At 36.6% G+C, this 13,897-nt stretch overlaps 2 protein-coding genes across 2 annotated transcripts; both read left to right on the top strand.

Moving 5' to 3' along the window:
* The first annotated feature begins 4,775 nt into the window (after nt 1–4,775).
* Nucleotides 4,776–7,989, top strand: LOC112180240 (protein NRT1/ PTR FAMILY 5.10). The gene is made up of 4 exons (XM_024318761.2): nt 4,776–4,957; nt 5,024–5,241; nt 5,794–6,278; nt 7,057–7,989. Exons 1-4 carry the CDS (start codon nt 4,819–4,821, stop codon nt 7,871–7,873), a joined length of 1,659 nt encoding a protein of 552 aa, XP_024174529.1. The 5' UTR covers nt 4,776–4,818; the 3' UTR covers nt 7,874–7,989.
* Nucleotides 7,990–10,192: 2,203 nt separating this feature from the next.
* On the top strand, nt 10,193–10,732 carry LOC112178108 (protein NRT1/ PTR FAMILY 5.10). The gene has a single exon (XM_024316313.1). The coding sequence runs from the start codon at nt 10,193–10,195 to the stop codon at nt 10,730–10,732; it is 540 nt and encodes a 179-aa protein (XP_024172081.1).
* Nucleotides 10,733–13,897: the final 3,165 nt, after the last annotated feature.

Below are 13,897 nucleotides of genomic sequence, written 5' to 3'. Positions count from 1 at the left end.
TATATATATATATATATATATACCGATGATCCAGATCAATATATATATATATATATATATATATATATATATATATAGATCTAGATCTGGCTACAGAGAAGAGGGAGTAACACTTAGGAAGTGTGTTTGGTTTTTGTTTCTTTAGAGAGAAGGTAACTTTCTCCCACTACGAATTATTCTTTTTGATTGCTCTAGTTGTTGATTAGATTTTGTATTCAAAAAGACGCAAAATATTCTTAGTAGTTTTAGGAGAAACCTTGCTAAAAGTCCAACATTCATTGTCAAATATTGAATTATGTGCTTCTCTCGAAACTCCTAAATTCAATTCAAACTTTGTCCCTATCGAAAAGAAAGATGAACCATCTTATTCTCTTTTTCAAAATTTTTACTGAAAAAATCAAAATCGGGAAGTGAACTGAGTTACTATTTTTACTCCAATAATAAAATAAAAAAATAAAATAAAATGAGTTACTACTTTAGTCACTTCAAAAGCGAGACGTCATCAGGAAAACGAAATTAGTGAAGATTAAACTCTATAATGTGGAAGGGTGAACATGAAAAGGTTGGATACGGAATATCTCCCTCTACTCGACCCGACCACAGTTGATGGCTACATCTCTCGAAGAATCTCCGGAGACCCGAGCTCCACTCCTATACGACGTCGTAGACGGCACCATTGATTACAAAGGCCATCAGGTCCACAGATCAACCTCCGGCGGTACTCAAGACATTTCCATCCTCTCTGCTTCGTTGCTAGGGCTCATACTTAAGGATAACTTGAAATTAATAGGAAGAGGGGTAGAGATTGACTCACAATCTTGCATGTTGAAGCGACACAAGATTTTCTTTAAGTAGTTTTTTTTAGAGAGCCAAATCTTCCTACTATTTCTGTCTTGGTAAATTTGCATCCCAAGAATCTTGTTTGCTGGTCCCAAGTCCTTCATTTCAAACTCCCTAGCCAACTGTGCCTTCAATTCTTTAATACGATCTTTGTTGGGGCCCGCTACCAACATGTCGTCAACATATAACAGCAGAATAATGACATCACCATCACCAAATCTCTTGTAGTAAGCACAAGGATCTGGACTGAGTCTGTTGTATCCAAGGCTCATGATGAAGGAATCAAATCTCTTATACCAACATCTCGGCGCCTGTTTGAGACCGTACTGAGATTTGTTCAACCTGCAAACCAAGTTCTCTTTTTCTTTTTCCTCAAATCCATCTGGTTGGAGTATGTAAATCTCTTCTTCAAGTTCTCCATGAAGAAACGCAGTTTTCACATCTAATTGCTCTAAACACAAGTCAAATAAAGCACACATCGCCAGGACTACTCGAACTGTTGTGAGTCGAACAACAGGAGAGAATATTTTGTTGAAGTCAATACCTTCTTTCTGAGCGAAACCTTTCACCACCAATCTAGCACGATACCGCTCCACTTGGTCATTGTCATCTCGTTTGATCTTGTAGACCCATTTGTTGCCAATGGCCTTCCTTCCTTGTGGTAGCGGAACAAGATCCCGCGTCTTATTTTTATGGAGGGATTCAATCTCTTCTTGCATTGTTGTCATCCACAAAGAAGCTTCTTGACCTTTTGTAGCCTCATGGAAAGTTGATGGCTCTCCATCCTCTGTTAGTAGACAGTATGCAAAATTTCCTTCCATAATGTATTCTGAGTGCCAAGCTGGTTCTCTTCTTTCCCGAGTTGACCGTCGAACTCGTGGAGTTGCAAACTCAACTTGTTCTTCGTGCTCTAGTGTCGCTTCAGAAGAATCTGGAACTTCTTGTTCTTGTTTATCTTCAACTTGAACTGTAATAGTCTCTGGTTTCTCTTTTGAAGTGCTGTCATTTTCTTTTCCTTGTACCTTGTCTTTTCCTTGTACCTTATTTGAATAGGATTCGTTTTTTGCTTCTGAAGCTTCATTCTTGGATAAGATTTGATTTGCTATTGCCATGTTTCTGGATGGTTCTCGACTACTTTTCTAGATTGATCAACAACCTTCGAGAAAAGCTCCAAGTAAGTAGGTGGAAAAGATCTCCGAAAAAGCTTCTTGAAAAGCTGACAGTTTCTGCCTTCTTAGGAAGCCTATTTTGAATTAATTCCCGCTTCCTTTATGACTTTTTTGACCAGCTCTTAGGCTCATGTTGTATTAAACCATCATGTCTTTAAGGAATGTCAGCGCTTTCTACAAGAGTCCACTTGGAATGTTGCAAGAAAAGTTCTCCAAAATTGTTCCCGATAAGTTTATTCTAAACTGCAGTTTTCTGCTTTGCAGCAACTGTTTTGCACAATGATTTTCGTGGACTTCCTTTGTAATTAACAAAGGAATTATCAAACTGCATCCTTTAGCATATGTACTTTATGTTAATGCCTTCGATGCTCCATTTAAACTTCTATTTTTCTGGGATTGCTTCACAAAGTACTTGTGCACCCAAAAGTGGTGATGCATGAAAAATTCACCGGAATTTCACTTTTTCCTCTTTTTGTTAAGATTTTCTACAAAACATGGAATTAGATTAGTCGACACTAAATTGGACTTTTAGAACAAGTAATTTTCATGTTTTGTGGCACAAATATATATAAATATATATATATATATGAATTATGATCCAACATTAGTCGGAAATATTTATTCCGACAAAGATGTTGGTCGAAAATATGTCATAGAAAAAGTTTTCCGACAACCTTTGTGGTCGGAAAATATTCGTCGATCGGAAACAGTTATTCCGACAAAACGAGTGGTCGAAACTATTTCGCCGAAAATAGATATTCCGACAAAAATTGTGGTTGCAACTAATTCATCGGAAATTCAATTATTTCCAATGAAAAACTTTAATTCCATCAACTTTTTTTTTCTTTTACGAAATAAACATTAATCCCGACCAAAAGAAGATCAAAATCTGATGGCCATTTCCCACAAGAATTTTTTACTGTAGGTGGGAAGAAAATTATTTCCTACCAAGGCATTTCCGATGACTTTCGATGATGGCTTTTTCATAGGAAAAATGTATTTCTGATGAAAAGACCCTATTTCTAACTAAATTTTTATGGTTGGAAATTACCATCTATGTTGTAATGGAGCAGACTCGAAAGGAAAAGCCGAGATGAGAGACATAAAGTCTCAGAAGAGGGAAGATCCATAGGGAAATTGTAGATCGTTGCCTCCCCTAACTCTCAAGCTAATGATCCAGATCAATATAGATCTAGATCTGCCTATAGAAAAGAGGGACGAAAACTAAGGAATTATATTTTGTTTTTGTTATTTAGAGAGAAGGTAGATTTTCTCCCACTAGGAATTATTTGATTAGACTTGCTATAGTTGATCACTCGATATGTTGGCAAGAAACTTTTGAAAAAAATTCAAAAAGATGCAAAAATATTCTTGGCAGCTTTAAGAGAAACCTTGCTAAAAGTCCAACATTCATTAGTAAATATTGAAATACGTCTTCTCTCTAAAGTCCTAACTCCTAAATTCAATCCAAATTAACTGTCCCTTTCAAAAAGAAAAATGAACCATCTTATTCTTATACCAAACTGCAGACCACAACATAACTATTACACTAAAAACTCAACTATCTCCCACACTTGAAAACATAATTCCAGTGTTCCATATAGAGAAACCTGTCTTTGAGAGTTAAAACAAACTATAAGTGAAAATCAACTACACATTGAAAAGTGAAAACTTAACTGTCACACTTGGAAATGTAATTCCAATGTTCCATATAGAGAAACCTGATAAGAGTTCTTGAGAGCTATATCTAGCTATATGTGGAAATCAATCTGCTTCTCTTAATAATAACTAGTATGAAACTACAAGCTCTGCATGCGTAAGAAAATATTTTCATTTATAAAAATAGTAAAATTTATTTAAAGATAAAATGATACAATGGTTTATACAAATAATGGGTAGTTATCTTCAAAGATGGGTAGTTTTCTTCTTTTTAGTAATTTTTTTATAACTTTGTTATTATATTTAGTATTTCTTATTTATTAAACATTAATTTAATATAATATGTAGTGTGACGATATTTGTGACTATTTTCATATCCACTTCGGCTACCAAAGTGTATATTATAGATAGATAATGTAGATACTAATGAAATTCTGATCAAGTAACCATTGTCCATATATTGATCCCTACTTGATTAAAATGAAGTTTCACTTTAATTAAATTACCATTTTTCTTTGAAAAACAAAAGTCATACCTATTAATTTAAAATTCGCACTCATTCTTTCTTAATTTAATTGAAAGTGTTATAAAAGGACAAAATTAAAATATTAAAAGAAAAATCGTTAAATATCTATACTATTATTAAGAGAAGAGGCTTTGTTAGCCAAAATTGAAAATTTGGACAGATTTAACCCTGAAAGATTAAAAAACTTTGACAACAAATTAAATCACAAGGGTAAATAGGACAATTATAAAATAGATTTTATTAAGAAAATTGAAAAGAAATTATTCTACAACCTCCCATTTTCTCTCCCACTATTTTCTCCCTGCAATAACTACCCACTAAATCTATTTTCTTTTGCAGATAAATTTTTTTTTTTATAATTAAAATTTTTCTTACAAATGCAGAGCATGTGATTGCAGACTAGTATATCTTAAAATAAAGAGGATGAATTTTTTAAAAAATTTCCCTAAAAGTCAAAAACGAAAAGTGTTCCAAGTTATTGCTTTACGTACGTAGTTACTACAAAAGTCAGTGTCAGACGTCATCAGGAAAACGAAATTCGCATCGAGAAGATTAACTATATAATGGAGAACATGAAGCAGTTGGATACGAAATATCTCCCCCTACTCCACCCAACCACCGGTAATGGCTACTTCTCACGAAGAATCTCCAGACACCCAAAGCCCACTCATAGACGACGTCGTAGACAGCGCCGTTGACTACAAAGGCCATCGGGTCCACAGATCCACCTCCGGCGGTTGGCGTTCCGCATCCTTCATAATAGGTAACACAATTACTTGCCTTCACTTGCAGTACTGAGAAGCTAAAGAATTATTTGAATTTGACTCAGGGGTGGAAGTTGCGGAGAGGTTCGCATTCTATGGGATTAGCTCGAATCTGATAACGTTTCTGACGGGGCCGTTGGGACAGTCGACTGTGACGGCGGCGGAGAATGTGAACATATGGACCGGAGCGGCGCTGTTGCTTCCTTTGTTGGGAGCATTCGTGGCGGATTCTTTTCTGGGTTGCTATCGCACTATTGTTGTTGCTTCTCTCCTCTACATTTTGGTCTGTCGCTTTCATCCCTTTTTTTTTTTTTTTGTTTCTTTTTTCCGCTCTATTATTTATCCAGTTGAACGTGCTTAAAGTCAATGCGGGTTAGCTTTGTAATTTGACTTATCTGCTGACCCGACCCGCTTCTAGATGATCCGTTTCCAATAGTGTGGAACTTTGGATGATCTGAACCTATGGCATGCGTTTTTTTTTTTTTTTTTGCCGGGAAACATTCTCGTATTGAAAAGCAATAGATCCTTAGAAAGAACACTAACCTAGCAACTAGCCGCTTTGTCATGGATGAGGAGATTTCTGAAATCCGAAATCCGAGAAATGGTACTTAGTTGTAGTAATGTCATTTGCATGTATCTGGGTGTTTACGATGTGAAAATGAACGAGGTGTTATCTCCATTTCCATCATACATCAGATGGAACTAAAAAATACTGCAGATTTGATCTATATTTCACTTTACGTACCTTCTGATGGAGGAGCATGTTACCAATGATTATTGTTTTCTACATCTTGCTATGTTTGAATATTGTTGTTCTTGACTTATATTGGAACAGGGACTCGGCTTGTTGACCGTGTCGGCCTTGCTTACTTCTTCTGAGCTTCAAATAGTGTTATTCTTCTTCTCTCTATATCTAGTAGCAGTTGCGCAAGGTGGACACAAGCCCTGTGTTCAGGCTTTCGGGGCAGATCAGTTTGATGGACAAGATCGAGAGGAGTGCAAAGCGAAAAGCTCATTCTTCAATTGGTGGTACTTTGGTATGAATGCAGGCATACTATTGACATTCTCAGTATTGATCTACATACAGGACAATCTAAGCTGGGGTCTGGGTTTTGGAATTCCTTGTGTTGTGATGGTCCTTGCAATGATTTTTTTTGTCAGCGGAACTAGGACATACCGGTATAGCATCAAAGGGGAGGAGGAAAGCCCATTTGTGAGAATTGGCAAGGTTTTTGTTGCTGCATTAAGGAACCGGCGAACTTGTCTTTCAGCAATAGCTTCTGAAGAGGAATCCCGTGGAACATTGCCTGATCAATTCAAGTAAGCATCTTATATGCATAGGTTTAGATTAAAGAGAATGGGGAGTAAACTCGGAGAAGGATTCAATAAAAGAGTTTGATACATATGAAGCCCATTTTATCTTGCATGACTCTTCTGAGTACTGACTTTAAAAGTATTTGATAGATGAAGGTTCTTATCAAGTTTTAATATTTCCCATTTGGATACTGTCCCTATCAGTTTTACATAGCACGTAACGAAGATTGTCATATCTCTTCTTATTATCTATATGAATCCCAGTTTTTTTTTTTTTTTCCTTTTCTTTTTTTGGGTCTGATGTATGCCAATTAGTTTGTACTCAGCCATATTATAGTTGGGATTAAGGTACATTGAGTGAAAATCTGTCATTTATACAGCTATGCGTATTCGTTGTTGTGTAACAAGGGCATTTTAGAGTTTATAAATGCACTTTTCCTGTGGTTTTAGATGGTTCAGCAAGAACTATGTCGTTTCAGTGCATCAGTTATACTACATATACTTAAGGATGCTATTGAACTCCGCCATTTAATGGAACTTTGCGTTATGTCTTGTAAAGTATTTATTGAAAAAGCCGTCATTCCAACTAAAGAAACTCCTATATATTAATCGCAGTACTTATAAAGTCGTTATTCACTCCACTTTAGTATATTTCCCTTATAATGTAAATCTTTGTTCTTCATGTCGCTGACAATAGGAAACTGTAATTGATCTCATAAGTTAAGGTACTCCACCAAAGCTCTTTTGAAGCTTCTTTTAAGTTCTTTTCGCTCTAATTTTGCAGGTTTCTCAACAAAGCCTTGCTTGCACCAGATAATTTGAAGAAAAACGGGAGGGTGTGTACCATCACTGAGGTTGAGGAAGCAAAGGCTGTCCTGAGGCTGTTTCCAATATGGGCTACATGCTTGCCATTTGCTATTGTATGTGCACAGTCCAGTACATTCTTCACCAAGCAAGGTGCTACCATGGACAGAACTATTGTGCCCGGTTTTGACATTCCAGCTGCTTCACTTCAGTCATTTATCTGCCTTGCCATAATGATGATCGTACCCATTTATGACCGCATTTTTGTTCCAATGGCAAGAGCTTTCACCAGAGAACCCTTTGGAATTACAATGCTACAAAGAATTGGAACTGGGATGTTTTTCTCTATCATATCTATGGTCGTTGCAGCTTTAGTTGAGATGAAAAGGCTCCAAACTGCCAAAGATTATGATCTGGTTGATTTGCCAAGTGCCACAATTCCAATGAGTATTTGGTGGTTGGTTCCTCAGTACTTTTTGTATGGACTATCCGATGTTTTCACCATTGTTGGTCTACAAGAGTTCTTCTATGATCAGGTGCCAAATGAATTAAGAAGCATGGGACTTGCTCTCTACCTCAGTATATTTGGTGTGGGACACTTTCTGAGCAGCTTTCTTATCTTTATTATTGAGGAAGCAACCAGTTGGGGAGGCCACACTAGCTGGTTTTCCGACAACCTTAATCTTGCACATCTTGATTACTTTTACTGGTTACTAGCAGCACTCTGTGGAGTAGGATTGTTGGCCTACATGTATTTTGCAAAATCTTACATTTACAATAGGGCTAGTACAATATAAACACAAATATGAATCGTTATAATTACCACAAAGTACAGTGTCATCACATCTGTTGTGGTAAATATGAAAAGTGAATATGTAAATCAATTGTGTTGAGTATTGTTCTCCTACAAACACGTACTAGCATTCCTTCTCTAGTCAGAAAATTACAATTCCATTTGATTTTGATCTTGATTGTTACTGTGTGTTAGATAGAATAAACCATCCAACATGGTGGGTAACTCAATAGACCTGATTTAAGAAGAACATGGGACAATAAATACAAACTATATTTGGGTACGCAATATCTCTTCCATTTCACAGCCACCAGCGCCGATGGCTACTTCTCCGGAGACCCAAACTCCGCTGCTAGACGCCGATGGTTACCCTTATTTGACTAGGATTCGTATTCTGCTTCTGAAGCATCCTTCTTGGACTAGGTTTGACTGGCTATTGCTATGTTTCTGGATGGTTCTCGACTCCTACATAATGTCTTTTAAATTGATCAACAGCCTTCGAGAAAACTTCAAGTAAGTCGCCGGAAAAAGTCTCCCAAAAAGCTTCGTGAAAAGCTGACAGTTTCTGCCTTCTCTAGAAGCCTATTTTGAGCATTATTTCCCACTTCCTTGATAACTTTTCTGACCAGCTCTTAAGCTCATGTTGTATTAAAACATCATGTCTTTAAGGAATGTCGGCCCTTTCAGCAAGAGTGCACTTGGAATGCTGCAAGAAAAGTTCTCCAAAAATGTTCTCAATAAGCTTATTCTAAACTGCAGTTTTCTGCTTTGCAATAACTGTTTTGCACAACGATTTCCGTAGAGTTCCCTTGTAATTTCCGGCCAACGGAATGATCATCCTAGCATTTGTGCTTCATGGTTAATGCCTTCGTTGCTCCATTTAAACTTTTATTTTTCTGGGATTGCTTCACGAGTACTTGTGCCCCCAAAAGTGGTGGTGCATGGAAATTTTTTTGAAATTTCACATTTTTTCTCTCTTGTTAAGATTTTCTACAAAACATAGAATTAGATTAGTCAACACTAAATTGGACTTTTAGAACAAGTAATTTCCATGTTTTAGCACAAATATATATATATATATATATATGAATTATGATCCAGCATTAGTCGAAAATATTTATTCCGACGAAGCTGTTGGTGGAAAATATGTTGTAGAAAAAGTTTTCCGACAACCTTTGTGGTCGGAAAAAATTGGTCAGAGACAGTCATTTTGACAAAACGAGTGGGTCAAAACTATTTGCCGGAAATAAATGTTATGACAAAAATTGTCGTCACAACTAATTCATGTAAAATACAATTATTTTCAATGGAAAACTTTAATTCAATTGACTTTTTATTGGACTAAACAAACATTAATTTCGACCAAAAGAAGACAAAATCCGATGGGCATTTCCCATGGTTGGTCGGAAGAAAATCTGATGGCCCTTATAATGTGAATTTTTATTCTTCATGTCGCTGACAATTGGAAACTTTGATTGATCTCATAAGCTTAAATACTTGACCAAAGCTTTCTCGAAGCTTTTTTAAAATCTTTTTCCTTTAATTTGCAGGTTCCTCAACAAAGACTTGCTTGCACCAGATGATTTAGAGAAAAACAGGAAGGTGTGTACCATCGCTGTTGTTGAGGAAGCAAAGGCTGTTCTTAGGCTGTTTCCAATATGGGCTACATGCTTGGCATATGCTATTGTGTATGCACAGTCCACTACTTTCTTCACCAAGCAAGGTGCTACCATGGACAGAACTATTGTGCCCGGTTTTGACATACCAGCTGCTTCACTTCAGACAAGATGCAGAACGGATGGCAATCCAATTTGAAGAGCAACTTGATCGTGCAAAAGGAGGAAAACGAAAAGTGACTAGTAGCCACGACATCGCTCGTTGTCCGATTGGAACGTTCCATACCTTTCCGGAAAGGGAATTGAGCCAGGAACAGGACTTGTGGCTTAGCCACAAGCTGTGGGCTTTTTCGAGCTTTCGGGGTCGTTTAGGGCCTCAGAACTGCCTTTTTATATTTTTTCCGAATTTTGGTTTTCTAGTCTATTTTGGATTGTTTTCGTTTTTACCCATGGCCTTTAGGGTTTCATTGTTAGTCGCCCTAGGGTTTATTTTCTCTTATTTAAGCAGCCTTCAGAGGCTGCAGAATGCATCTTTCATCTTTTATAATTAAAATAGAGAATTTTATCTTTTATCTCTGGTAGACTCCAGAACCCTTTGTTTAGATTTATCGCTTGTAAACCTAGTTTATCATTCCAACTGCGTCAAGTCATTTATCTGCCCTGCCATAATGATGATCATACCCATTTATGACCGCATTTTTGTTCCCATGGCAAGAGCTTTCACCAGAGAACCCTCTGGCATTACAATGCTACAAAGAATTGGAACTGGAATGTTTTTCTCTATCATATCTATGGTCGTTACAGCTTTAGTTGAGATGAAAAGGCTCCAAACTGCCAGAGATTATGATCTGGTTGATCTGCCAAGTGCCACAATTCCAATGAGTATTTGGTGGTTGGTTCCTCAGTACTTTCTGTATGGACTAGCCGATGTTTTCACCATGGTTGGTCTACAAGAGTTCTTCTATGATCAGGTACCAAATGAATTAAGAAGCATGGGACTTTCCTTCTACCTCAGTATATTTGGTGTGGGATGCTTTCTGATCAGCAACTTTCTTATTTCTATTATTAAGGAAGCAACCAGTTGGGGAGGCCACACTAGCTGGTTTTCTGATAACCTTAATCTTACAGATCTTGATTACTTTTACTGGTTATTAGCAGCACTTAGTGCAGTAGGATTGTTGGCCTACATGTACTTTGCAAAATCTTACATTTATAACAGGGCTAGTACAATATCCACACAAATATGAATCGTTATAAGCACCACAAAATACAGTGTCATCACGTCTTTTGTAGTAAATATGAAAAGTGAATGTGTAAATCAATTGTGCATAATATTGTTCTTCCATACCGTTCCTTGTCTTGTCAAGAAAGATTCCTTTCCATTTGATTTTGATCTTGATTGATACTGTTTGTCAGATTGAATATACCATCCAACATGGTGGGTAACTCCAAAAAGGAATGGAGTTAAATAGACCTAGTTTAAGAAGAACATGGCATAACAATTACAAAACATATCTGGGTACGCAATATCTCTTCTATTTTAGAGCCCCCAGCGCTGATGGCTACTTCTCCGGAGACCCAAACTCCGCTGCTAGACGCCGATGGTTACCCTTATTTGAATATGATTCGTTTTTTGCTTCTGAAGCTTCCTTCTTGAACTAGGTTTGACTTGCTATTGCTATGTTTCTGGATGGTTCTTCATTCCTACATACTCTATGACATCTTGTCTTCTAGATTGATCAATAACCTTCAAGAAAAACTCCAAATAAGTCGCCGGAAAATATCTTCCAAAAAGTTTCGTGAAAAGATGACCGTTTCTGTCTTCTCGGGAAGCCTATTTTGAGCATTAATTCCCGCTTTCTTGATGAATTTTCTGACTAGTTCTTAGGCTCCTGTTGTATTAAAACATCATTTCTTCAAGGAATGCAAGCCCTTTCTGCAAGAGTCCACTTGGAATATTGCAAGAAAAGTTCTCCAAAACTGTTCCCGATAAGCTGATTCTAAACTGCAGTTTTCTGCTTTGCAACAACTATTTTGTACAACGATTTCTGTGGACTTCCCTTGTAATTTCTGGCTGAAAGAATGATCAAACTGCATCCTTAGCATCTGCACTTTAGTTTGTTGCTCCATTAAAACTTATATTTTTCTATGATTTCTTCACGAAGTACTCGTGCCACCGAAAGTGGTGGTGCATGGAAAATTCGCCAGAATTTCAATTTTTTCTTCTCTTGTTAAGATTTTCTACAAACATGGAATAGATTAATAAACACTAAATTAGACTTTTAGCGCAAGTAATTTTCATGTTTTAGGGCACAAATATATATATATATATATATATATATATTCGTGTTTTACAACACGTTATGGCACAAAAAGCTTTGAAATTGCTTATCAACCAAAGGAGGATCATCATTTAATCTGGTTTAGGATCTGAATCACAAACAAGCTCTTGGATTTGCTGAGAAGGCAACCTTCTCAGTTCTGCACAAATAAGGTAAAGATTCATCCGTTCTTCATCAAGTAATGTTTTCCAGAATCTAATTAATTTTATATTCGTGCTTATTGAGCCTATTGATTGAATATGAAAAATCACCATAATGCATGAACCCTAGCTAATCCAACATAATTTATTTACTTGGTATACATATATGTATATATTTGTTCATGTGTTTTAGATCGTTTGATTGGAAAGGAAAAATTGCTTAATGGAACGCATCAATCTACCTCCATTTGGTCCAGTAGTGCCAAATAACAATAACAAGCAATCTGCCTCCATTTGGTCCAAAAAATTAGAGATTTTGCCATTTCTGAGATTTGAACCTAGGTGTTGTGTACCACATCTCAATACCCTTTCCACGATGCCATTATGGCAAGCTGGTATAGATCAACACCATTTAATATTAATACTGCTAGTAGCAGATTCAACGCCATGTAATTAGCGATTGATCAATTTGATCAATTCATGTTTTGGTTTTGATTGACATTTATCCAAAACAATTGCCATAATATATAATTTCACACTGTATCCTTTATTACTACATTTTAATATCGTATATTACGCGAATTATGGGCTTAATTTTTGGTTACACAATTTTGAATTTGCCATTATAATTCCTTATGCTAGAAGTATTATGGGCTAAATTATTACGCGATTATTACATAAACGTTATGCGAGAAGCATTTGCCCAATTTATTACCTATACGAAATGCCAGAAGCATTAATGGGACTTGAACTCATTCCCTTAGGTACATAACCGCTCAATAAATAATATTTATTTGGTCATTTATTTAATATTTAATTTATTTCAGTTTCATTGATAATTACTTTCGCATTAAGTTGTTTCTATCATAATTTAATAACATACATGTATTGAATTTGGTTATGTTATAATGGTGAATATTAAATGAGGCTGAGTCAGAAGCTCAAATCAAGGCCAAAGTCACAACAACAAACCTGAGACAGAAGCTCAGGCCTAAGCTGCAAGGTTAAAACAAAAGCTCGCCACGTGTTGCCATGATAAAGGTTATGAACCTTCTCAAACTAGGCTCATCTAGTTGGATGCGATATCTAGGTAAGGTTCAGATGAGGCTGTGTACTTAAGTGGGCCTCGCTCCACCAAAACCTCATTATTCCTTCCCTGGTCGTATTCAATTGGAGTTACCAAAAGGGTTGAGCAATAACTTTTCATTCCCTAGCACACCAGCCTGAGCCCAATAGGCCCTCTCTCCCTCTGCAAGACCTACCAGCCCAACAGGCCTCACACACTCTTTGACTAGTGCATGAAAGCCTGAGTCACTAGCTCACACACTAAGCCCCGTAGGTTTCACTATCAAGCCCACTCTTTCTTTGGTCTAGCAGAACCAAATAAAAGGAAAAATGATTTGATTCTGCTGAGATTTGAACTCAGTCAACATGCATGTCATTATGACTTTTGTGAATAGATTCACCATATTTAATATGTGTAATTAATTGCCAGAAATATTTATTCACATAATTGTATGATAATTAATATGTTATATTAGTATATTACTAGTATTTATTCACGTCCTATTCAATGAAGCAAATGCTTACCAGCCAATAACCCAATCTAAAACAGAATAGTCAAGCTTCCTCGGACATCTCCATCAAGTTGGACACGAATGCAAAGGATTCTCGGGGTTGAAGGAGAGACTAGTTTTGGGTAAGTATTCTCAAGTTTGAGAGACTGAGATGGCTGAGATTGAGAACACAATCTCAATTGAGTCTTTGGTTGCTTAGAGAGCGGATGGAGTTCTAGACATTTTTTTAGGGGTTGAGTCTTAGACAGGGTTAATATCACGAAGAGGGGTTTGTGTTATGTCCAAAGAGCAAGACTTGAAACAATTAAAGTACCTTTCTTATTCGGACAACATAATTGTGTTGTCTGAATTTC

Source organism: Rosa chinensis, chromosome 7, assembly GCF_002994745.2.
Source record: "Rosa chinensis cultivar Old Blush chromosome 7, RchiOBHm-V2, whole genome shotgun sequence".
In the NCBI taxonomy this organism is placed as follows: domain Eukaryota; kingdom Viridiplantae; phylum Streptophyta; class Magnoliopsida; order Rosales; family Rosaceae; genus Rosa; species Rosa chinensis.
Note: the sequence above shows the minus strand (reverse complement) of the source record. Positions and strands in the feature narration are given on the sequence as shown.